The sequence below is a fragment of the Idiotropiscis lumnitzeri genome, chromosome 16 (genome assembly GCF_059441095.1).
Source record: "Idiotropiscis lumnitzeri isolate Australia: NSW breed Sydney's pygmy pipehorse chromosome 16, RoL_Ilum_1.0, whole genome shotgun sequence".
NCBI classification, from domain to species: Eukaryota; Metazoa; Chordata; class Actinopteri; order Syngnathiformes; family Syngnathidae; genus Idiotropiscis; species Idiotropiscis lumnitzeri.
Window position 1 is genome coordinate 14416194 of NC_142406.1, and position 24442 is coordinate 14440635.

Below are 24442 nucleotides of genomic sequence, written 5' to 3' on the forward strand. Positions count from 1 at the left end.
GATAAAGGCGACATCAAACATATCATCTTCATTTTTTTTAGGTAATTAATATTGGATTTTGGATTATACACATGCAATGTTATTGGAAATAATAGTTTTAGTGATACATAAAAATTATAGTAATAATTATCGTAATATATATATATATATATATATATATATATATATATATTTTTTTTTTTTTTAGAAATTAGAAATCCCTTTATTGTCATTGTACTCAAGTGTGCAACGAGATTAGAGGGCTCCCCTCTCCAGTGCAATACAACAATAATATATATATATATATATATATATATATATATATATATATATATATATATATATATATATATATATATGTGTGTGTGAGTGTGTGTCCTTGAATGTATTTTGTGCCACTAAAACACGACGGGTCCAGTTGATGTCAAGCGCTGGTTTCATCCGACCACAGCAATTTCTCCCGAGCCTACTCCGAGTCATTTCGATGCTCACAAACGATTCTCCAATCCGGCTTTTGTGCTTGAACTCGTCAGTTGTCACCAAGCCTTTCGCTGATGGTTTTGTGTAATCTTGTTCAGGTCTACAAATTTGGCCCTGACATTTTTGACAGATCTTCCGTCTTGCCTCTGGAGGAATAGAGACTAAAAGGAAAGAATTTGTGAAAAGAATAGGAGTGTTTCCGACATGACTAGCTGAGCTGTTCAAAAATAAAAAAATAAAAAAAATAAACTGCTACGCATGCACAGCTATTTGTTTAAATGGAAAAGGATTACCAATAATTGTAAAAGTGGTTTCAATGGATCGCAGGTGTCAGATACAACCACGAACAACTCGTCGACGAATTTACATAAATTTTTTTTTTTTAAGCAATTTATGCAGGGACGCATCCAACTGACGCTCAGGTGGATGTCCAGTTTCACACATTTATGTAATATGACTTCAGATTAAAAAAAAAAAAAAACTGACAAAGCACAGAAGCAAACATGGAGGGGAAAAAAAAATATCTCTATATGCTAATTGCACACGATTGGATGTCAAGCGGGTCAGCGCAAGTAACGCGTTTGTATTCCGAGGGAAAAGCGCTCATCCGTTGTGCGTCCCCGGCGGATTCCGATTGTTTTCTCTCGCTGAGGTGGGAAGATGAGAGGATGAGTGGGAGCGTGGGGCCCGTAATTGTTATTTGCGCTGCAATCAAACGGAATTGTGGCGGAAAAAGCTTTCCACCACAATGGCGAGATTGCTTGTTGGAAGCCATATCGGCAGGAACGGGCGACATTTAAAAATTGAAGCGGTTATAAAATATGGAATACAAATGTAAAGTCGGAGCAAACTTGGCAGCCCTGACACATCCTGTGATTATTTTATTTTATTTTTTGGGCTTCGAAACACATCAACCCCAGTCACCTCTAATAATGACCCTCTTCTGCGGGAACGTGACAGTCCAGATTTTTTTTTTTTCCTTCCTCCATTTATACCAAAGTCATTAGATGATGTCATCGACTTGCACTTTGAGTGATCCCGCCAGGAGAATTGAATAAAATAGACAGCTTATCTACCATCTGCTCTGCCCCCCCCCCCGCCTCCCCGCAGGTCTTGCAGCATTTAAAACACTTAAACGTGACGATTAAAAGTTTGTCATGCAGTCGTCAAAACAATCCCCGTTCACGCAAAGCGGAGATGGCGGCAGAATCTTCATTTATGGAATACAAAAAATTAATTCCAAATCCGAGTCAAAAGTCCTCTTTAATTAGCCTTTCTCCTTCACCGCCATGTAAACACGCCGACTGCGTCCTCTATTTATGCTGCACAAGCTTGTTTTCACTTTCCCGCCGCCTGCCTCTCAAGTTGGAACGTGGTGGAGTCCGTTTGGCCCGCGAACACAAACGAGGGTTGTCGTGCGGCCCTGTCATTACGCTCCCATCCCCAAACAACTGCGCCGCGGATTTACACCAACGGCGTCGCGGCCTCCGCTCGCTACCTGAGGCCGCCATCAAGTGCCGCAGCCCATTTTTTGGGGGGAAAGCACACACACACATGCACATTTTGTGTGTAGATATATATTTACTACAGCACATCCACCAGCAAAAGCCGAGGCGAGAGACAAAGAGCAGCTGAGAAGGAGGCGGATAAAGAGGAAGAGCAGGAGGAGGAGGAGGAAGGAAGGAACGCAACATTAGATAAGAAGCGAGGAGGCGAGCAAAGACGAGAGCGGAAAGCTTAAAAAAAATATTGAGTTAAGACGAGTGATATGCAAAGCAGAAAAAAACAAAACAAAAAAAAAACAAACGAGGCAGAAAATAAACCGAAGCCGTCCGTCGCCGTCGCCGCTAATTAGCCAACATGCTAACCAGTGACCCGTCGTAATTGCTCGCTCCATTTCGGATTTTCCGTGGCGCGGTGAATCATTTCCTCGAGACGGATGATGCGATGACGCGTTCGCAAACACCAAACCATCTACTCACATCACAAAGAATGTATCATTTAGAAAGCAGACCACAAGACGTCTTAAAAGCTGTCAAAATCCCGCCAGAATTAGTAAAGTTTGCAAAAATAATAATAAATAGCATCAAAGGGATGTACTGCTGGTAAGTCGAAGGCACTTCAAGTATTCTACTAGGAATTCATTTTAACGGATTTTTCTTCCTGAATCTAAATTACGAGGAAAGCGGGAATTCCGGGAATGCCAGAAAGTGTCAAAAATCGGCTGCGTAATTCTCCGGAGCAGTCACGCAATAATAAGCCGCCTGGATGACGCACGAGCGGATAGAAAGGTGGAGGAACAGGCGCATAAAAGAGGCGGATTTGGAGAGTGGCGGCAGATTATTACTTGTTTTGTAAAATGAAGCAAGGGAGACGCTGCATTCGGAAGCTGTGGGAGAGTCGGGCTTCGAGTGTTTACAAGTTGCTCTCGCCAAAATAGGCGCCTTTAAGGCATAGAGAAATGGTGTGAGAAAGTGGGCAGGTGGGAAAAGTGTTGAGAAACACGTTGAATGGTGAAACAAGATTTGCTTTTTTGGAGGACAAAATGCGGGGAGGAAAAAAAAAAAAAGGGCAGAGATTGACACTCGAGTGGAAATAGGCGGAAGAGGGCGGACGCAGTGAAAGAGGCACATTCGCTCAAAGGGTCCTTCATTATGTATGAGGCACTACACAAAAAAAAAAGAGAAGGCCTTTCGCTGTCAGGGGACATGTGGACATTTGATCCTGAGAAAAAGAGGACCACCCAGGGACTTGTGTTTACCACAAAATAACGGAGAAAAAAAAAAAAAAATCACAAGCAAACAAACCTGGTTACAAAATGGCCCGCAGACCGAAGGTTGAGGACCATCGCACGATACAACCTGGCACCACTTGACAATTACTCATTCCACAGCTCCACGGTGAGCTGACGGTCTCGTTACGCCGCGGCCTGGATGCACCTGAGCCTCCCGCCGACAGCAAGTAACCGCCGTCGAATACGCCACGTTTGCGAGCGGCCTTTAGCGAAAGTGACAAGCTCCCAAAAGAGAAACAACGTGTCCACAGTGCGATGACCTTCCCGTCGCTGAGGGGTCCAACCCGGGGGGGGGGGGGGGGGGGGGGGTCGCTTGGCGTGTTCCCAAAATATCCGGACACGGCTGTCACGTTGCACCGCCACAGCGAGTGACGCCGACGCTAACGAGGGATCGCCCTCAACGTTCATGAACACTCGACAGAGCTCGAGTGTTCGGTTTCATTTTTATGATTGTGTCAAACGGGGGGGGGGGGGGTCAAATGTGACGAGAAAACCTCCGCCAAGGCACAACAATACCGACATCGGCCTGACATCGGAATGGCGACACGATCGCAAAATGTGGAAACGGTGCCGTGCAATGGCGTGAATGTAAAAACGTAGGAATGTGTGGAGAAATCTCATGAGGTATCGACACAGAATGTGTTTGTGTGGTCCGGGGCATGTGAGTGCCAGAGTGCGTCGCTGCAAAAAAAAAAAAAAAAAAATTGTCGCAATTACTCCACCCTCCATTGACAGCGGCACGTGCTGCCACTCTTTGCTCGTTTTCGTGCGGGCAATCACAGCGCTCGCTCCTTCTTTTCCATATGAAGAGGCCACCACCCTCTGGCGGCTCCCCTCAACCCAAACGAAGACTTTGCAAATGAATTTTACAGCCCCGGTGGACAAAAGGCAGCAGTTGCTCTGACTTAAACGTGACGACGATGCATTCAAGGGCCTTCTGTCAAACAAAGCAACCGGTGGCACACTTCTCCACACAAATGATTTTTTTTTTTTTTTTACAGTTTTACAGCCACCTATTGCGACTGATCCACAAGAAGGAGAAAATCTATTTTACGGCACACTCCGGGCTGGGAAAACAAAACAAAAAAAAGGTCCGCCTTGAAAGCATGGTGATGCATTCACACGCACAGGTGGCGGCGGCTTTTGTGCACGTGCGAGGCACACTTCTGCCCATGTGCGAGGGGGCGTCACTTAAGATAACGGGCCCTTCTGCTACCACGCCTCTTCCATGAGATAACATGAAGTCATTAGTTTGGAATTGCCCTCCACACACCTCCTCGCTTTTCCTCTTTGCAGACCATCCGAGAGGGTGAACGAGTTTGTTTTGTCCTGACTTTAACTTTGAAAAGAGGAATAGTCCAAGCGCACGGGGAAGCAAGACAAGAACGCAAACGACAACGAACGGAAAGAACTAAATACAAGCAGGTGAGGCAGTGAGTAACAACGCAAACGACAACGAACCGAAAGAACTAAATACAAGCAGGTGAGGCAGTGAGTAACAGCTGGACAAGGCACGAGCGGCTGGAGAGAGCTGATTGGTTGATACGAGAAACAGGGCTGATGAGAATTGATGGAAAAAAGACAAACAAGGGGCACAAAATAAAAACAAGAACACAGGTCAATCATACAGAGCGACTTGGTAGGCATCTTAAGGAAAATAGAAAACGCTGGACATGACAAGAATGTTTTGGAATAACGGCGATGAGAAGAGCCCGCACTTGTAAAGATACCATGACAGCTTTAAAGATGCTATATTGAAAAATAAGAACTCCCGATGCGACCGCATGATGACGATCACCAGCGTTCACCACTAATTACGAAAATGAACAAAAACTCAAACAAAACACTGTGATTATCGTCATCATTTGCCGTTTGGATGCTTTTTCTTCGCCCTGGAATGCCTCCGAGTGGATGTGACCGCAACCTCTTTTACATGACTGCACACATATCTGCTACCCAGATGCTACCCACTTGCATAGCTAACAACCCCCGTCTCCCCCCCCCCCCCCCCCGGTCCAAACGCTCCCCCACTTGAAGTCCTCCAGCTGCCTTGCCTTCACTTGTGGCTCCCTTGCAGCTCTGAGCGCCGCTATTCATTAACAGCTTCTTAATGCTCCCAGATGGGATGGCAGCAATTTACGGTGGCCTTGCTGAATTTTTTATTTTAATTTTAAAAAAATTTTTTTTAAGAGGACCGGAGCCCTAAAATGCAACCCCCAAGAGATCAATTTTACCAATCAACTCAAGTTTTGGTGGTTGTAACAAAACGCGCAAGAAAAAGTGCATCCTAGAAATGTAACAGAAAGAGGGCAATTTGGCTCTTTTTGATGATTTGAAGGCTACAACATGAAAGACGGCAGTTTCCCCAATTTACGAATTCGGATAGTGTCCATCGTAGAAAATTTGTGGGGAGTCACACCAAAAAAAAAAAATGGAACGGATCTTGGTTTGAAGAAGATATCGTGGTTTGTACTTGTCGATCATTTGGAGGCTTCATCATGAAAAAGTTTGTTGTCGTTTTATGGCGAAATAAGAAATATGTCGATCATAACAGGATACATGAAAAAGTCTTATGGACGCACGTCTGAAATAAAAAGTCAACCATTTCGGTTTGTAGCAAACGTTTTCATGATCATTTGGAGGCTTAACCATGAAAAAGAAAAAAAAAACATTTGATGGACTGACTTTGGCCTGTCATGTCTATTACAAGAAGATGCACAAAAAAAAAAAAAAAGGATCCATGCCGCTTATTGAAGCAAGTCAAGCGTCTCAAGTTTTGTTTGATGAATATCTGAAGGCTTCACCATGAAAAAGCAAGTTGGCGCAGCACGCCGCCTCCTCCTCTACATTTGCTTGCAAGCGAGCGCCTTTCGCCGTCATCTCTATGCATAGCGAACGACTTGTTTATATGTACAACTGATTATCTCCATTCGACGTCGACGCCCCCGTCCAATCCCCGCGCACGTTTCGCTCTGGCTCAGCGCAAACATATGCAAAATATGCCGCGCGTTGATTTCCCCGCTCGCCCCGCGCTTGACTCGGCACGGCGGCACGTATCGCGCAAAGGCCACGGCGAGGACAAGCAGATGAAGGCGCGTGCATACTTCAGGTTTGGATCGGACTGGCGTCCAAAAAGCTGACCTCAGAAGAAGCCTGTTTTTTTGGGGGGTGAATTAAAATGTCATGAGCTCAAATGGGAAGTCCCCCCGCATCCAAATGACAACATGTGCGCTTGCCGCTGCCGAGTGTTTGCCAAACCTCAGTATACGGAGGCGGCGTATTGATTGGCTGCTTTTTAGCTCCGGGGAGGGCGAGGAAGGATGGAGGTGGAGGTTGCAGTGCGCATCCTACAAATGGGCGGACAATACGCACATAAACTTGGAGTACACATTCAGGAAGTGATGCGCAGACAACACCGCAGGATAACTTTTGAGTTGAGTGTGCATGCCCGATTCTCAGAATGATATTTTTTGCCGCCCTCCTATCGCTGGAGTGTGTGCGACTTGATGACACGCCGCCGCCACCACCACCGGTTGCCGCGTCAAGAGGCCAACGTTTGGCCTCGTCTACTTCCTGGTCTTCACTTTCCTGCCTCTCCTCGTGGAACTCACGGCCGGGGTTAAAAATAACCCGTCGGCCGCTTTCTCCGAGGCAAAACACAGGGTGCCCGCACCCTCCAGCGCCACCGTTTCTATTTGGAGAGACGCGGACGCTCCAGGGGTGGGAATTGTTGCCTCCCAACATGGCAGAAAGGAAAGATGGAAACAATCTTTTGCGAGTGGGTGAGGGGTGTTAGTCTAGCGTCTCGGAGCATTTACTCAAAATGTTGCTAATAGTTAGCAGACGTGAGGAGACAATGGTGGACGCTACCTCCACATTTGGGTAGGGTGGCATAGCAAGGAAAACAGATGGAAACGCAAGTTCAGGGACAAAAAGCTGAAGGTTGAGACTCTCAAATGACAAAAATGATCTTGGGTGAGGAAACACTAGATTTACCAGACGAGGACATCGTTACCTGCGGATTGAGGTGGCATAGCAAGGAAAATAGACGGAAAAGCAGAATTAGGACTATATATAAACGTGAAGATTTGCAATCTAGCATCACGTTGCTAATAGCTAGCAGGCATGAGGAGACAATGGAGGACGCTACCTCCACATTTGGGTAGGGTGGCATAGCAAGGAAAACAGATGGAAACGCAAGTTCAGGGACAAAAAGCTGATGGTTGAGACTCTCAAATGACAAAAATGATCTTGGGTGAGGAAACACTAGATTTACCAGACGAGGACATCGTTACCTGCGGATTGAGGTGGCATAGCAAGGAAAATAGACGGAAAAGCAGAATTAGGACTATATAAAAACGTGAAGATTTGCAATCTAGCATCACGTTGCTAATAGCTAGCAGGCATGAGGAGACAATGGAGGACGCTACCTCCACATTTGGGTAGGGTGGCATAGCAAGGAAAACAGATGGAAACGCAAGTTCAGGGACAAAAAGCTGAAGGTTGAGACTCTCAAATGACAAAAATGATCTTGGGTGAGGAAACACTAGATTTACCAGACGAGGACATCGTTACCTGCGGATTGAGGTGGCATAGCAAGGAAAATAGACGGAAAAGCAGAATTAGGACTATATATAAACGTGAAGATTTGCAATCTAGCATCACGTTGCTAATAGCTAGGAGGCATGAGGAGACAATGGCGGACGCTACCTCCACATTTGGGTAGGGTGGCATAGCAAGGAAAACAGATGGGAACGCAAGTTCAGGGACAAAAAGCTGAAGGTTGGGACTTTAGAGTGACAAAACTGATCTTGGGTGAGGAAACACTAGATTTACCAGACGAGGACATCGTTACCTGCGCATTAAGGTGGCATAGCAAGGAAAATAGACGGAAATCAGGACCATACACCTGAAGATTTGCAATCTAGCATCAAGTTGCTAATTGCTAGCAGGCATGAGGAGACAATGGCGGCGCCAGATGAGGACATCACTACCTGTGCGTTGAGGCGGCATAGCTAGGAAAACAGAAATCAGGTTCAAGGACATGAAGCTGAATGGAAAGCAAACACAGACAACCATTTTTTTTTTCTTTGCTTTTTTTCGCCTGCTCTCCAACACACGTGTGCGCACAGGCCAAGTATGTCCTCATCTCCATCTTAAGTATAGGTGTGTGTGTGTCCTCCAAGAGGCGACCACAATGCACAGCTGGCAAGGAGCGAGACCCCAGTGTGTCAGTGGTGAGCCTGGGCCCCCCCCCGTCTCTCTCTCTCTCTCTCTCTCTCGCTCGCTTTCCTGCCTTGTTTTCAACTGGCTCTCGGTCACTTCCTGGCACGTTGGTGCGTCTTGTCTGCCCGCCTGCTCCAGACAACGGCCCTTCCTTCAAAGCAAACTACTTCCAAAATGTCACATCTTTTATTTTACAACAGATCTCAGAAATGGCTGCTTCAAACCTAAATGGCACCGTTCCTTTTTGGACCATCGTAATGAAACTTTTAGTTCAGGTCGATGGGGGAGGCAAAAAAAAAAAAAAGCTTACAATTGGGTTCGCTCGGTGAATTTCCTTCTGGTGGTTAGTCAACGCTAGGAATCGTAAATTACTTTTTGTGGTGAAACCTCCAAATGATGAAAATCCCTGGCATTTGCCCAAAACATGAATGGGGCTAATTGTGATACTTTACTGTTTCACATTACTCACAATGTTGCCAACTACACAGTTTGACTAAAAGAAAATAAATAAATAAATAAATAAAATCAGCCTCTCCTGGACTTGCAAAGACAAAAAAAAACAGGAAAAAAACCCATACAAAAAAAAAAGTCAAAATTTTGCTGACACTGCATTTTTTCGCCACTGGTCACTGTCATGCGAGCGACCACATTACAAATTGCTCAAACAAAACAGACGCCGTGTAATACAGAACTCACGCGACCGCAAGACACTGCGTCTAAATAAAGGCAGGTCAGAACTAAATGGCCGGGTTCACGTTCAACAATGCGACACGGAGGGGGTCACAAGAAGACAAACTAGACTACCATTGTGTGAACGCCGTCCAGAGATGAACAATGACCCGCAGACTATTCTGCACACAAAATATTTTATGCATGAAGCCTCTTCAAACATGCTCATTTTTTTTTTTTTTTTTTTTTTGCCCAGACAATCCTTCGGGCCAACTTAAACCTACCATGACACAGAATGCACAAATTAGATTATACTATAAGAAAATACGATAAATTGCCTGCGGCTTTGTGTCAGCGCATGTCAAATCAATGAGAACGGATGCTCCGCTAGTCGTTAATTTGTCAATTTGGGGGGGCGTGAGGGTGGCACAAGGACAGAAGTGAACATTCGAAAGTGAAAACAGGACATTTATTTGAACAGTATTTTTGACGTGAATGTAACACATTTACTGCCATTGACGGCTAAAGACGTCAAAGATATATATAGGCGAATGAGTTAAGGTACGAGCAGATTATCATTCCATTTTATAAGACAAGTATCTAGCAAACAAAATGGAAGGTTAACAAGCTATCTTTTGAGATGATTTGGCGTTTTGTGGTGTTCGAGACAAACCAAGGCACTGGGTTTCTAAACACTCAATTGGAAAAGTCCCCAAAACAACAAAGAACCAAGAAAAGCAATGACTTGAAAATGAGCAAACAAGACAAAAGAGGCAAACAAATCTATTAAAAATAATGCTAAAGTCAAGCTAACTAGCTAAATTGAACAAGCTATGTGGATTTAAAAAAAAAATCAAAAGTTTGACTCGTAAGCTTCAGCGACCTGTATCGTGTTCAAGCTTTGTGAATTCCAAGCTCTAGTTTGCTTGCCAAGAAGCTAAACGAGCTAACTCATTATTTGACGGACTTTCGGTGAATTCAAAGATTCTATTTGAAAGCATTTAGCTTCCTAACCGCTGTGTATCTCCTAAAAGGCCCCTGACGACGAGAATCTTTCATCCTGAATGTGCCACGAGGAAATGGTCACATCAAATCTAATTAGCCCGGACATTTTTTCGCTAGAAGCGAGCCACGAAAAGATCCCCACTGTCAGCGGAATGATTTATTCACATCCGATTACAAATCATGCCTTGCCAAACATGTTTTTTTTTTTTTTTGCCCATGGAATGACCTTGGTAAGGGAATTAATTGCTCGTGTGGTCAATTGTACATGGAAACAAAATGGCGACGCTATTAAATATGGTGGTTGAAGCATTTGGGGCATTGGATTTTTGTTTTATTTATTTTTTTATTTTGCACAGATGTGTTCGACATGTAGAACGCATGCAGGATGAGGATGATGACGAGGACTCTCTAGAAATAAATAATAACGTGGTGATACTGGTATTCTATGACTCATCTTGCTGGGGTTGTGACATACACACACAAGCACTCATATATTCGGTTTAGAGACACACCGCGGGCCAATAAACATAACAAATGTGTGAAAGCAAGTCTGACATCTCAAGTATGAAATGTCAGTCAAGGTTGTATTAAAAAAACTCAAACAAAAATGAAAAGAATCATGACGTTTGTTAGCTAGCTAGCTAGCTAGCTAGCAAACGACTTCCTGGTCAGGAGGACATTAGAAGACAGAACCGTACCATTTCTTTACTCCGGCATGGAACGTCAAAAAGAGAATTCCTCCGTAAGTGAATAAGTCAATAACGTAAAACGGCTGGACTGTATGATTTTTTTTTTTTTTTCTGAGTTGGAAATGTAACAGAAGCACTGACTTGTTGAAACATTCCATCTTATTTGGGTTATTCAGTTATGCAATTTTCACCTTGAGGCTGTTGGGCTAACAAGTTGAAATGAATATAAAGGCAAGGGGCGTGCTTAACAGACTTTTAAACTCTTTGCCAGATTTATTTTTATTTTATTTTATTTTTTTGTTGGGACTTGATTTAAACGAGGTGATGTTGAGCTATCAAGACACGTTGCTTGTAAGCAGACGCTATTGGCTCGGGGCAATTATGCTGATCCGGGGAAGAATTGAATTCTTATTTTAGACATACGAAAGAGCTGCAGCGTGCCAAGAAAAAAAACCAAAAAAAAACAAGGAAAATGTAAAAGCTGCGATATCAAGTGTTGTGTTTTCCAAATGACACGTCTGTTAAGTCATGCAGCAGGATCGTGCTTGGTGATGATTGTTTGTTAATGAGGACGACGTATACTTAATACCCCCTCCCGCCTAACCCACTTTGAATCAACGGCTGACCTACTTCTTACGCTTGACCTGCCGCCGCTAACGGCGTTGCGGCGCTAGCTCTCGTTTCCTAACACCCCCTCCCAGCCACAACACACTCGCCCAAACGTGTGATTGGATGCAAATCCGGTCGAGGTGAAAATAAGCCAAGCGTGCAAAAGTAAATATTTCCCACAACGTTGAAAACGTACTCTATATGCATGCTCCCTGATTAGTTGTGTAAACTTTGAATTTCACATTAACTCATTCAATACCAGCAAGTTAAAAAAAAAAAAATGGACCTTTGACGTCTTTAGCCGTCAATGGCAGTAAATGAGTGAAGTGCGACACTCCAAATCCCAATTTTGTCTAATGACAAAATATTGCATTCGGAGGCACTTTTTCAGCGCTGTGTGTCGGCCATTTTTGTGTAACGGGTTTGAATCGTGCGATACAACCTCAACATTCCAGACATCTGCGTCCAGTTTTGCATGCGTTGTATATATTTCAACCTTTTCGTCTAAAATCCGCCGACGTAAGCGCAGCCGTATCGCCGCCGTAGCCATAAATCAGACCAGGTGCGAGGGGCCAGCTCATTGCTTTCAGCTGTTTGTATTAGTCGCTCGTACAAGTGCCGCGATTGCTTATACAAACAGATTTATGTCCCAAAAAAGGACAGCAAAGACCACGTCAGGAAAGGAAAGGAAATATTAAAGGGGCCCGAAGAGAAAACTCCAAGGAATGCGGGACGCCGGGCTTCAATCTGTCAGACACATTGTGGATATTCCAAACAAAGTGGATGACGACATGGCATTTTGATCCAATTTTATTTTTCATATGAATATTCCAGAATTTGAAGGAAACTCCAAAGCTGTGGCGTCGCGATGCTTGGCAAAAACATCAATGCAACAAAATATTGGACTATCCCTTCAAATAGGCACTTTGGGGTCGCTCCTTTTGCACGCAAATGAGCTCGTATATGGACGCTATATCCATACATAAACGTACGGCACGTCCTTGTTTGTGTGTGCGCGGCGGGCGTTTTGTCGCGTTGCGTGCTGCTCCAGAGTCCATGTTATTCCGTCTCCTCCTGGCCGCCTGGTTTACGGAGCTATTCTGGGAAAATCCAAATGATAGTCTTTCAGCGTGTGGTTGGCCCGTTGTGGTTCCGTATTTGTACTTAAAACCCGGAGCCTCCTGCCTCTAACTTCCCGCCCCGCTCTTCTTTTCTGGTGCATTCTTGATGTGACTTTTTGTGAATTGCATTTACATTTGGAAGAGCTTTGGGGGAGCGGCGAGCCAGGCTGTGAGGAAGGGGATGTGACCAATGGGATAGGATGGGACAGGACAGAACAGGACAGCAGGCAATTCTCACCCTGTGAGGAAGGGGATGTAACCGATAGGATAGGATGGGACAGGACAGAACAGGACAGCAGGCAATTCTCACCCTGTGAGGAAAGAAATGTGACCGATAGGATAAGATGAGACAGGACAGAACAGGACAGCAGGCAATTCTCACTCTGTGAGGAAAGAGATGTGGCCAATAGGATAAGATGGGACAGGACAGGACAGAACAGGACAGCAGGCAATTCTCACTCTGTGACGAAAGAGATGTGGCCAATAGGATAAGATGGGACAGGACAGAACAGGACAGGACAGCAGGCAATTCTATGCTCCCTGACAAAGCGATGCTAATGAGACAGGACAATAAGGGAGAGGACAGCGCAGGACATGAACAGTACTATACTGTGAGGAAGAGCTTCAATGAGTAGAAAATAGATCAGGACGGGAGCAAGACCCTGTCAGGAAACCCTGTCCTGTTCTTCCTCACAAGGTGCTGCACTACTTCAGTCCCTTTGGATTTAGTAGCAAATAGGACAGGACAAAATCCTGTCCTATTTGCTACTAAATCCGAAGGAGGGATTTGTGGTTAATCAATACATAAATGCAGCAGCAACTATCAAAATTGTTGTACCGACTGTTTCTCGTCACAAACGCCCGACTGTCAGTAGCATGTCACGGACCTGATGCAAGTAATCAACTGGACAGGACGAAGAGCAATGAGCCAGGCAATGTTTCACCCTGAGAGGAATGACACGGCGAGTAGCAAATAGGACAGGATAAGACAGGACAATTGAGCCAGCTCGGAAGGGATGTGACAGAAGAGCAGCACAAGCCAGGCAGTCTGTCTTTGTTTTGTCTCAGCCACTGTTGCTGTGCGCTTGGACGTCCCGAACGCATCTAAAAACATACTCCAACACTTCCTGTCTCGGCCTCCAGGCCTCGCCTGTAATTGCTACCCTAACCTATGGAGCTGGCTTCAACGTTTTCACTCGGCTTGACTAAGGAATGAGGCAAATGTGGCTAAAAAAAAAAATTACTTTTAAAGGACCTGACTGGTAATGGCTTGAGCGCACCCATTTGGCAGCACGTTCTATTTATACTATTTATACTTTTCAACCCTTTTTCACTGGGACCAAAAATACCGAGCTGGCTCACGCCGACTTGATTTCGCTTCCCTAACAGATGTGGTAAACATGTTAGCGTTCAAAGAAGCGCGCAATCCGCTTGTCAAAACAGAGATCATCGCGGTGATTTAGCTGCGGACCATATGTGCGCCGTATACGCGAACGCGCCGCGGCCCGTACGCTATTTGATGCACGCGTAGCCATTTATAGAACGAGGAGTCATATTTGGTCACTTCAATGGGTGCCACGTGCCTCGTCGTATAGAACCCTGTTATTGCGAGCAGCCAGTCAACAAAGATAGCTGTTATGTCATTTGAAAAAAAAAAAAAAAAAAGGGGATAATGATACATTAGAGACTCGTGTTGCAAACTTTTAATTAAATGTAATTTATTTCATGAAGTTAAATAAATCTGGTGACTATAAGTAATGATAAAAATTAAATACAAATAAAATTTATTAATTTTAATATGATTATTTCAATTTATTGCAAATATTTAGAAAATACATAGCGACAATTCCCCCAAATTCGACTTAAAGAATGAGCGAAATAATTTTATAAAATATCCTTTTTTTTAAAAAATATATTATGAATGCAATTGACCGTCCAGTAAAATTTAATTAGAAGTTTTTCTCCATATAATTTTATAGAGCGACTGCATACTATGTATAGAACAAAGTTAAAGTAGAAAATAAAATACAATATTTAATAGTTTATTATACACTTGATAATTTTACAAAACCTATTCAATTCATTTTAGACAATAGCGCTTCAAAAAAAAAAATAGGTAAGTAATTTTTTCCTCTGATTTGAAGTATACGCTATTAAATAAACTGCATAAAATATTGTAAGAAAATAAAATGAAACTAAAATATTATATTAACTTGAAAAAAATTCACACCATAAATTCTAGTTTTGTCATTTCGCAGTTAAGCATTAAGCTGAGCAAACTTAGGACAAAGCGATGTGCTTCTAAATTCTTATTTAATTCTTTATGTTGACTTTGACAGTAAAATCCAGTCAGTCAGTTGACACAAGTTCATCGCCACCGCCCGCCGCTGATGCACCACCTTCAATTTTTTTTGCTCTCAAAGCAAAAACGACAGCTGGCATCTCCCAAAACTTGACAGGTGGGTCACGCGTATCTCAAGGCGCCACGCGACGTAAAATGCGCTTTGCGTTGCACTTTGCAGCATTGTGGACACTGCTGAGCGCCGCTTATGTTGCGATGGCCACCTCGGCTGCAGCGGCATTACATCATCGCCAGGCTTCGTCCCCAAAATAGGCTGAATCTGCTTGACACGTCTCATCGTTAGAGAAACTAAAATTAGACGACGAGATTAATGGACTCCCCCCCCCCTCCCACTCACATGAACGCACTCTTTAAATCATACAGATGTGTTTTTTTAAATCTCTCATTCATCTCCGCCGTCATCCTCTGCCTCACTCTTTCCTTGCGTCCTCGACTGTCCAAGACTTCCTGTGTAACCGTTTGGGCCTGAGACGATGCACGGGGGAAAAAAACAAACAACAAAAAAAAGCACCACCAACACTGGCTGACATTCTGCTGTGGTCCATTTGTGTGTGTTTTTATTTATTTATTTTATTTTTTAAAAGGCCTCATCTTCGTCCTCCTCCCTGAGCTACAAAAAAAAAAAAAAAAAAAAAAAAAAAAAAAAAAAAAAAAAAAAAAGCCACGCTCGGTTGCATGGTTACACATGATAAATAAATAAATATGCATAATTATGTAAGACGCCTTTGGCTCAACGGCAAGCGAGAGTGCCACTGCGAATGAAACGCTAACGTCTTTAAAACTGCATCCGGGGTGAAAAAGGCTCCGAGCTTTCAACCAATTTATATTTAATACAGAGTGCGTTTAAAACTGTCAAATCGATGCGCATGAAGGATCACCCAAAAACCGCGCATACAGTAACCCCGCTCACATCGGAGGATTACATTCCAGACAAGAGCAATGGCTAACGTAAAAACATTGCACACTCTCTGTGTTAACCGTATTTTTTTTTTCCAAACTAATTTTTTTTAAAAAGGTAGCTTTTCAAATGAACCGATAATCGTCGAATTCTGCAGGCGTAAAAAGCAAGAACGCAGTAGAAACAATTGACACTGGCTCAAACTAAGTATGCCACCATCTAGTGGTCGTCACTGGAATTACACCTGATTAAAAAAAGCGCGTTTCTGATCAAATCAGTGACTAACAAAAAAAAAAATTAAAAATCACCGAAATATAGGAACATGATGAAGCAGGTAATTTTGTATCCAGAAGAAATCCTCAAAAAAAAAAAAATCTTAGCCAACAACTTTAAATCACTCCATCCAAAATAACAAAACTGTCACAGTGACTCAAATAAGTCCACCTCAAAAACAAACAAGAAGCACATTGATGACACTGACATTTGGGATAATCCTCACAAACGTTAAGTTTTGCGTGCGGAAGAAAAGGTCAAAACTTTTTTTTTTTCCCCCCAACTAGATGTTTTTAAAAATACCCGCTGTGTGTGAAGCGACAAGCTGGAAAACAACAGAAGAGACAAGACCTTCTGTCCGCCTCGTTCCGTCCGCCATTGCTCATCTCGGATCAACGGACGGAATAGAGGACATTCCGCTCCTCGCCTCTTTGGCCTTTCCACACTTCCCCCTTGCCTAGTGGGTGTGTGTGTGTGTGTGTGTGTGTGTGAAAGGGGGCTTTATCAGAGGCTCTGAATGGCGCGGATCCGCATGGAGCCAGCCACAATGGGCCCGTCATCAGAGGCGAGCACAACCCGTGAACAGAGGAACAAAAGAGCCTTTTGCCTGAGAGGGGCCCCGCTCGCCACTCTGGAAGCAGGCAGGTGCAGCCCCCTCGGGATTCATACAGTATGGATTTGCAACCCTTCTTTTTTTTCCGGCTATCATTACCAAATACACACCAACGTGTGCGCGTGTTGTTGTGTAAAAGCGACTCCTCCCCACAGACACGCCCTCCGCCGACGTCGGGTTACCGGGTGCGCGCTTGCCTCCGTCTTTGGTTACCAACATGACAAAACACGCAAACCGTCACTGAGGTCTCCCGCTTCTCCAAGATGAGCACCGAAGCTTCACAAACAAGCGCGTGTGTGTGTGTGTGTATAATGACGCCATCATGCTAAATTTATCGGGTTTTTTTTCCCCTCCATGTTGAACTTTATTTAGCCAACTTTAAAGTTTTGACACCAACCAATTCAAAATATCGACCCAAGAAACAACATTATATGACCGTTGTAATGATTCGGAAATTCTTGGATTTTTAAAAAATTCATTTCGAGGACTTTTAGACGTGGTTCATCTTGGTTACCAACACAGCAGGACGCAAGCTATTGCCCCCCCCCCGTCCCCAAATGGTTATCGGGTAGCTTTAGCGGCAGCTAATCCTCGCCGTTCGCCGCACAACTGGCACAGCATCTGGATGGCCCGTTTGCAGCCTTTCCCTGACCCCGCCCCCCCCGACCCTCCTTCGCCACATATGGACACCATCGAGGATGATGATGGATTTCTCCCGGTGGGCTTTAGTGCGCCGACATTAAAGCTTTGTTCATGCCGCTCCAAATCATTACACTTGACTGTTAAAAAAAAAAAAAAAAACGGCATTAGCCAAGGATTAATCCGGGGTCCATGTTGGCCAGTGGGCTAGTGGGAATACGGACGGTTCTGAGACCTTGCTGGCTGCTGACCTGCTATTAATGGACTGCAGGCAAGACATAAAAGTGAGTTTCAATTATGTGCAAGGAGAGACGACAGACATGTTAGGACTTTTTTCGAGTTCGATGTGTAGTTCGTTAGCCAGGTGCGTAGATAGGCCTGTGGTGTGCGGGAGGAGGGGGGGGGGACTAAATGGGTCTGGAGGTGGGAAAAAAATAATTAAATCAAATTTTGTGGGGAGGGGGGTTTGTGTGAGTACTTTAAACGTGTTCGACATCGTTAAGCAGATTGATACTGAAGAAATGCCTCGAATTATCTAGAGTCAAGCTGAAAAAGGGACTAGTTGGGTCTGAACTTTGCAACAATTAATGGGATATCAAATAAATAGGGTTTTGCACGGCGCTTCTTTTTTCTAAATCTGGATATTTAAGGTCCACAGTGAGGTGGACCCCCATTGCAAGTGGGGAGGACTGGTCGGGTCTGGCACAAATTCAGTTACGTGCAAGGAGGAACGAATCAGGTCTGGATGTGGAAAATAAATCAATAAATCAACAGACGCTACTTGTGCAAACGGTGACGAGAGTTTTGCATGATGGCTTTTTGAAAGAGGCGTATTAAGGAGTCCTTAAACTCACCATTTGGATGTGGCTACACATCAGTCAGGCCAACTGCCTAGAGGGGATGCGGAGACGGTTTTGTAAGAACAGCGAAGACATGCTCTGACTCGTTTGTTGATAAAGTGATTCTTTTAACACACACGCACGCACGCACGCACACACAAATGCCTTTCATCAATTTATATTAAACGATACGCCACCATGTGAGCGTGTGCCTACTGGAAAATGTCACCTCCATTTGATCCCACTCAGGAAAATCAATGATTTCATAAAAGCAGCTTAGCCACATGGGCACAGGTCACGGCAGCTGCATAGAAAACCCTCGCCCCACCCCCCGCCTGACTGACCCCTCCCTCCATATCGCGATGCTCATATAATTACATACTGCACATACATTGTAGTCAACAGGAAATCCAGTTCATTGTAAAGCTGCTTCAAAAAAATCACAAATACATTGAAATATCATAAAAATAAAAGGTATTTACATTTTAATTTGGTAAAATATTTTTCTCTAAAATGTTTTTGTCTGGTAAAAAAAAAAATATCATAAATATCAGTGGTCACACTTGGACCAGTAGTGTTAAATCCACCAAACAGGCTAATTTCAACAAGACAAAAAAAAGCAGGGTGTAAATTGTGCTACATTTCAAGATACTTGGAATATTTTGCTAAAATGGGAAACCGTTCTATCACTTGTTTAAAAACGAGTATTTTTAGTGGAGGATTTCCGTTTTTTTAAGCCGTGTTTACAACGCAGACGTCAAGTTTAGTCATGTATATTTTTAACTGCCATAAAGACTTCCTTTGATTTTTTTTTTTCTTTTTGCGTTCATCTGCAGCATGACATAACCGCCCTTTTTTTTTAGGGGGGGGATAACAGTCATTAGTTATTCTTGGGCTTAAGTTTTGACCAGATGCCCAAAGTGTGGGCACATCTGCGCTCTCACACACACACACACACACACACACACACACACACACATTTATAGGACGGGATTACTGTTAAATCTGCAGGAAGAGCAAAGAGGAGGAAAGAGGAGGAGGCGATTAGCGAACATTGCGGTGACTTGCGGGAAGGAAACGACAGAGTTGATAATAAGAGGCCTGACAGGAAATGTAACCTTGTCAAAAACAGACGACGCTTGACAAGTAGGAAGAAAAGTGCAAAAAAAACATCCTTGACAGTCCTCATCTTCTTAATGCAGGTGTGCATTTGCTTGCGCCCGTTCACATCCGAGCAGGCCAGTTTTATTTCTTGCCTCTATAATTTTAGGTTTGTTCTTGTGAATGGAATTTGATTTTAGTTTCGTTTCATAATTTATTTCGCATTTTCTTAATAAATTAGATTTTTTTTTAAGAATGATGTCATAATACCACGGTATGAGAATTAAGCTGAAATATGACGACGTCATGAAAAATAAAAAAAAAGCACCCGACGTCACGGCTGATTTCATCCAAATTGTTTGCGAAGTGTGCTATAATTCTCGATCCTTGGGCTGTTTTGACAAAGACGCGCGATTACGACACGGCGAGACTTTTTAAATGGTGAAAACATCAACAACAACAAAAAAAAGCTCAACATGTCGACACTTTGGCGGGAACGCAAAACAAAAAAATGACGTCCTCCTCATGTGAAGCAACGATGCCAAGCTCCTGCACGAAATGTTGCGCAGCTGCATGTGCTTTTGGAATCCACGCAGAGATGGCAAGGAAGTCTCTTTTAATTTGCTGATAATTGCCCAACACTCGCGGCAAAGTGAGTCACACTCCAATGTAAATATGTGATCTGCGTACAACAACAGCGTTACTCACCGCCGCCTGGACATGTTGTTTTATGTGTGAGAATTAAGTCAATCCTCCTCCGGGGGCTTTGAATTCATTTGGGCTCGCGCTCGGCTAACGCGCCGACGGGTGCAGAGAAAAGAAAAGTTCTGGCAGCGAACGCGATACGAGAGACGACATGCAGGTCATGATAGGAAATAAAAACCAGCGCTGCGCTCTTGCATGCATAAACTTGGCTGTCAACTTTCAACGTGCGGCCCGGGAAAAAAAAGCATCTCATCATAGATCATGGGAAAAGAAATAGAGAGAGGATTTTTTTTTTTTTTTGTGGGGGATGCGGCATCATTTGCTCTTTTGACATCCCTTGATGGCGTTCAAAGAGTTGACAGGTTTTATTGACAAATGACGCGCTTACCTGAGTCATGTCGCGTCTGGGGGATGTTGAGAGGCTCGGAAGCTAAAAGTCGGAGGAATAAACAAGATCATTAGTGTGATGAACACGTTGCACAACACAACGCAATGAAAGGAGACCTGAAACTCACTTTTTTTGTGTGTGCGCACAAGAAGAGCAAAAATAGCTGCGATTAGAACGCAGCCATCGTCAGCCTTTGACTTGACTTTAATCCTGGGTCAGATCATTGCCAGATCATATTTCTTTGAAGTTATTTTTGATGTTCACCTCATGGCCTGCTAAATCTTTGCTAGCTTGCTTCACTGGCTTTTTTTTTGTTTGTATTATTCAGTTTTTTTCCCTCTCTTTTCAGCAGCTTAAGGCATAATCTTCATGAAGTCTGTACAGTACAGCGCCTTCATTGACAGGATGCTTTGGCGACACCTATGGGTGGAAAGCAGGTTTGCAGTGTCACTCGAAACCACAGATTGTCACATTTTCACACCAAATGCCACCTATAAAAAAAATACCAAATGCTCAAAATTATTTTTAATATTTTCGCAAGTCATTCTAATATACACTACTTGAACATTAGCACTGTGCTTCAATAGAAAAAAAAAATAAAACTAATTTAATTCAAATGAACTAGTCTGGGGAAATAGGGTTTGGAAAACTAACTAGCGGTTAGGTAGCAAGGCTCAAAGGAGCTACGGGTATGACCACTAGTTGAGTAAATATGCTTGAGATTACTTCCTCGGGGGCACCTGGAGGCCTTTCGGCGATGTCGCCATCGACGTCGTAAGCGGTGAACATTTCGTCTTTACAAGCAGGCCATCTGCTTCCATTGTCGACGACCAGACGCTGCCACCCGCGTCCGGGGAATTCTTCTAAGACCGGTCGCAGATGGCCTGTCTCATACTTAATGACGCCCTAAATGAGAACCGTGTCGTCTTCCTCGGAGCGTCGACGGCGGCGCCGTTTATCGTTTTAATCAAGACTTGACTTCCAGCAAAAGCCAACTCGCTCATGACGGCGGAGGTTGTCGAACAAGTCGAAACCCGTCGACGGGATCAAGTCGAGAAATAACGTCGGTCTTGAAATGTGGAGCAATCAAACCGACATGGTTGTCAACACGTCTCATTCAAGCGTGACTCACGCCATCGAGTGCCAAGTCATACGAGGGCAGGATAGGATCAATATGGCAGCACGCCACCAAAAACGTCACGGCGCCTTCCACCTTGTTGAACGGGAAGACGTGGCACACTTGGAAATTTTCCATCCGAACGAATGTCGTTGATGTGCCAATTGCACACATCAGCTTTGCAGATGCTTTTTCAGGCAAGTTTATAACACATTTGGAATTTGTAGAGCCTCCTCTAATAAAATGAAATATTAATTTTTTCTAAAATCCAAAATAAATAAGTAAATAAATAAAAAATGACTTTTATAGCAGTTTTGTCCCATTTTTTTCCCTAATTGAAGGACTTTCTTTTATATAAATGACATCATCCCAAAAATTCCATTTAAATGACTCGCTTGAAAATGCAGTAAAATTTCTGCTTTAGTACACTTGCAAAATGACTTTAATTGCCATCGTTTTGCTCATTCTCTGATCCATGACAGACATTTTTTGGAGGAAAGTCATTCACGGTTAACACATTTGTGATGGTTGTCCTTCAACATTAGTAAATGCTTATTGCCCCCCCCTCCATGACATACTTTCCAATACCCCCCCCCCCTCCCACTATTAAGAAGAGCACATTCTCTCACTTGCATATTAAGATCCTACTAACGACTCCTGAACAAATTTCTAAGTGCCACAAAACAGGAAAATGCGTGGACACACACGCACGCACGCACGCACGCACAAAGTGCACAATGACGACGCTTGTGCTGTAAAAATTCCCCAAAAGTGGAGAAAATGGCACAAGTATGTCATTGTGCAAAAGGCCTAAAGAGCATGTGAACGCTCACAAGGATCAGAAATAAAATAAATAATACATGTGAAATAAATTCAGCCGTAAAAAAACTAAACAAAACATTTTTGCACATTCACGCCGAAGTTTCACTTTGACAGTCAAAGTAAATAATACAAAGTAAAATCTCCTCAGGCTGGATGATGGGATGGTTTCCGTGGCAACCAGCCACCAAGCGGCTGATTGGGTGACAAGGGCCACGCTGAAAAGAAGTCGGGAAAAGTAATAAAAAGAACCAAGAATGAAGAAAAATCATTTTATGTTTAAATGAGGAAGGAATATTTTACTGAATTATGTGTTTTCTTAAGCGCATTGTTTCAGCTCCATAATATTTACTTTTATTTTTTTAACTTCTTTTCAGTGTCGCCCTGACACTCCTTTGTAGGCAGGAATAAGTTTGAGTGAGGGTTCCGATTTGGTAGTCTCTCAGTCCGCGGGAAAGGAAAACGGGTTTGACATTCGTTAAAGACGGCGCTGCGACCAAACACGTTTTCAAGCACATCTACTGCACCACGGCTATGCAAGTGCCATCATCCAAAGTGTTCTCGAGTTGTGAAGGCAGGAAACAGGCAGGGAGGACGACGACAGCGCTCGCTATCCACTAACAAAGTCGATATTTAGGGGGGGAAAAAATGAGAAAAGGCGATTATCCGTTGTCCCCCTCCCCCACCCCCACCCCCCGTTGCAAAAATTGTCACCGTCCTGGACATTGGCGATTCAAAGTTGTGGGAAAACGCTCGCATTGTCTGCATCTTGCACCGTTTGTCCATATCCGGCACCTTCCCCATGAATCAAAAACATTCTAAATCCATCTTGAGGGTAGCATTGTCACATCTGGCACCATTTTCTACATCCGGCAGAGTTTTCTGAACCTGGCACGGTTTTCTGCATCCTGCACCATTACATTGGATACATCCAGCTTCCAAAAAATGGTGGACATTCTCAATCCATCCCAAAGTTCATCCACCTCAGTGCTAGCATTGTCGGCATTCGGTACCTTGGTCTTCATCCGGCACCAGTCCAGAAAAATGGAAATGTACTTAATCCATCCCAAAGCAAGCATCGTCAGCATCCGGCACTTTTGTCAGTGTTTCCTGCAAACGGCACCATCCATCCCGTTAATTCAAAAACATCATTCCTACCCCAGTGCTAGCATGTTCTGCATCCAGCTCGTGCCATTCCTCTTCCCTGGAGCGAGTCAAATGATGCTTGGGCGGGTCTTCGTGTTGCTTGAAATGTCACGTGACCACAACAGATGCAGGGAAATAAAAACATTGGTCTGTTTAATTTGGATTTGACGGGCCGCTGCCCTGGCCTGGCCTGTCTCGCTATGACAGCAGGGGGGCGCTGGCAAGCAGCATGGCGACCACCGTGAGCAGGAGGCGGTCGCACGACGGGCTGCTGCCGCTCACGCTCTTCTCCAGCTTGGGAACTTCAGGGTTAAACTCATCTGGAGGGAAAAAACAAAACAAAAATACATTTAAAAGAGAGAGAGAGGGAGAGAGAAAGAGAGAGAGAGATAGACAGAGAGAGAAACAAAGAGAGAGAGAGAGAGAGAGAAATAGAGAGAGAAAGAAAGAGAAAGAGAGAGAGAAAGTAAGAGAAAGTAGAGATAGAGAAAGAGATAGAGAGAGTTAGAGAGAGAGAGAGAGAAAGAGAAATAGAGAGAGAGCGGGAGACAGAGAGAGAAAGAGAGAAAGTAAGAGAAAGAGAGAGATAGAGAAAGAGAGAGAGTTAGAGAGAGAGAGAGTTAGAGAGAGAGAGAGAAAGAAAAATAGAGAGAGAGATAGAAAGAGTTAGAGAGAGAGAGAGAGAGAGAGAGAGAAAGAAAGAGAAATAGAGAGAGAGAGAGACAGAGAGAGAAAGAGAGAAAGTAAGAGAAAGAGAGAGATAGAGAAAGAGAGAGAGAGAGAGAGAGAGTTAGAGAGATAGAGAGAAAGAAAGAGAAAGAGAAATAGAGAGAGTGAGAGAGAGAGATAGAGAGAGTTAGAGTGAGATAGAGATAGAGAGAGAGAGAGAAAGAAAGAGAAATAGAGAGAGTGAGAGAGAGAGTTAGAGAGAGAGAGAGAGAGAGAGATAGAGAGAGAAAGAGAGAAAGAA

General features: G+C 43.8%; 1 protein-coding gene across 1 annotated transcript in view; it reads right to left on the bottom strand.

The window, feature by feature from the left end:
• Positions 1–22126: 22126 nt before the first annotated feature.
• The window catches only part of efna3a (ephrin-A3a), a 31542-nt gene continuing 29226 nt past the window's right edge, over positions 22127–24442 (bottom strand). The window contains exon 5 of the mRNA XM_088318949.1: positions 22127–23792. Coding sequence (XP_088175075.1) covers positions 23671–23792 — 122 coding nt within the window. The 3' untranslated portion in view covers positions 22127–23670. The remainder of the gene's footprint in view (positions 23793–24442) is intronic.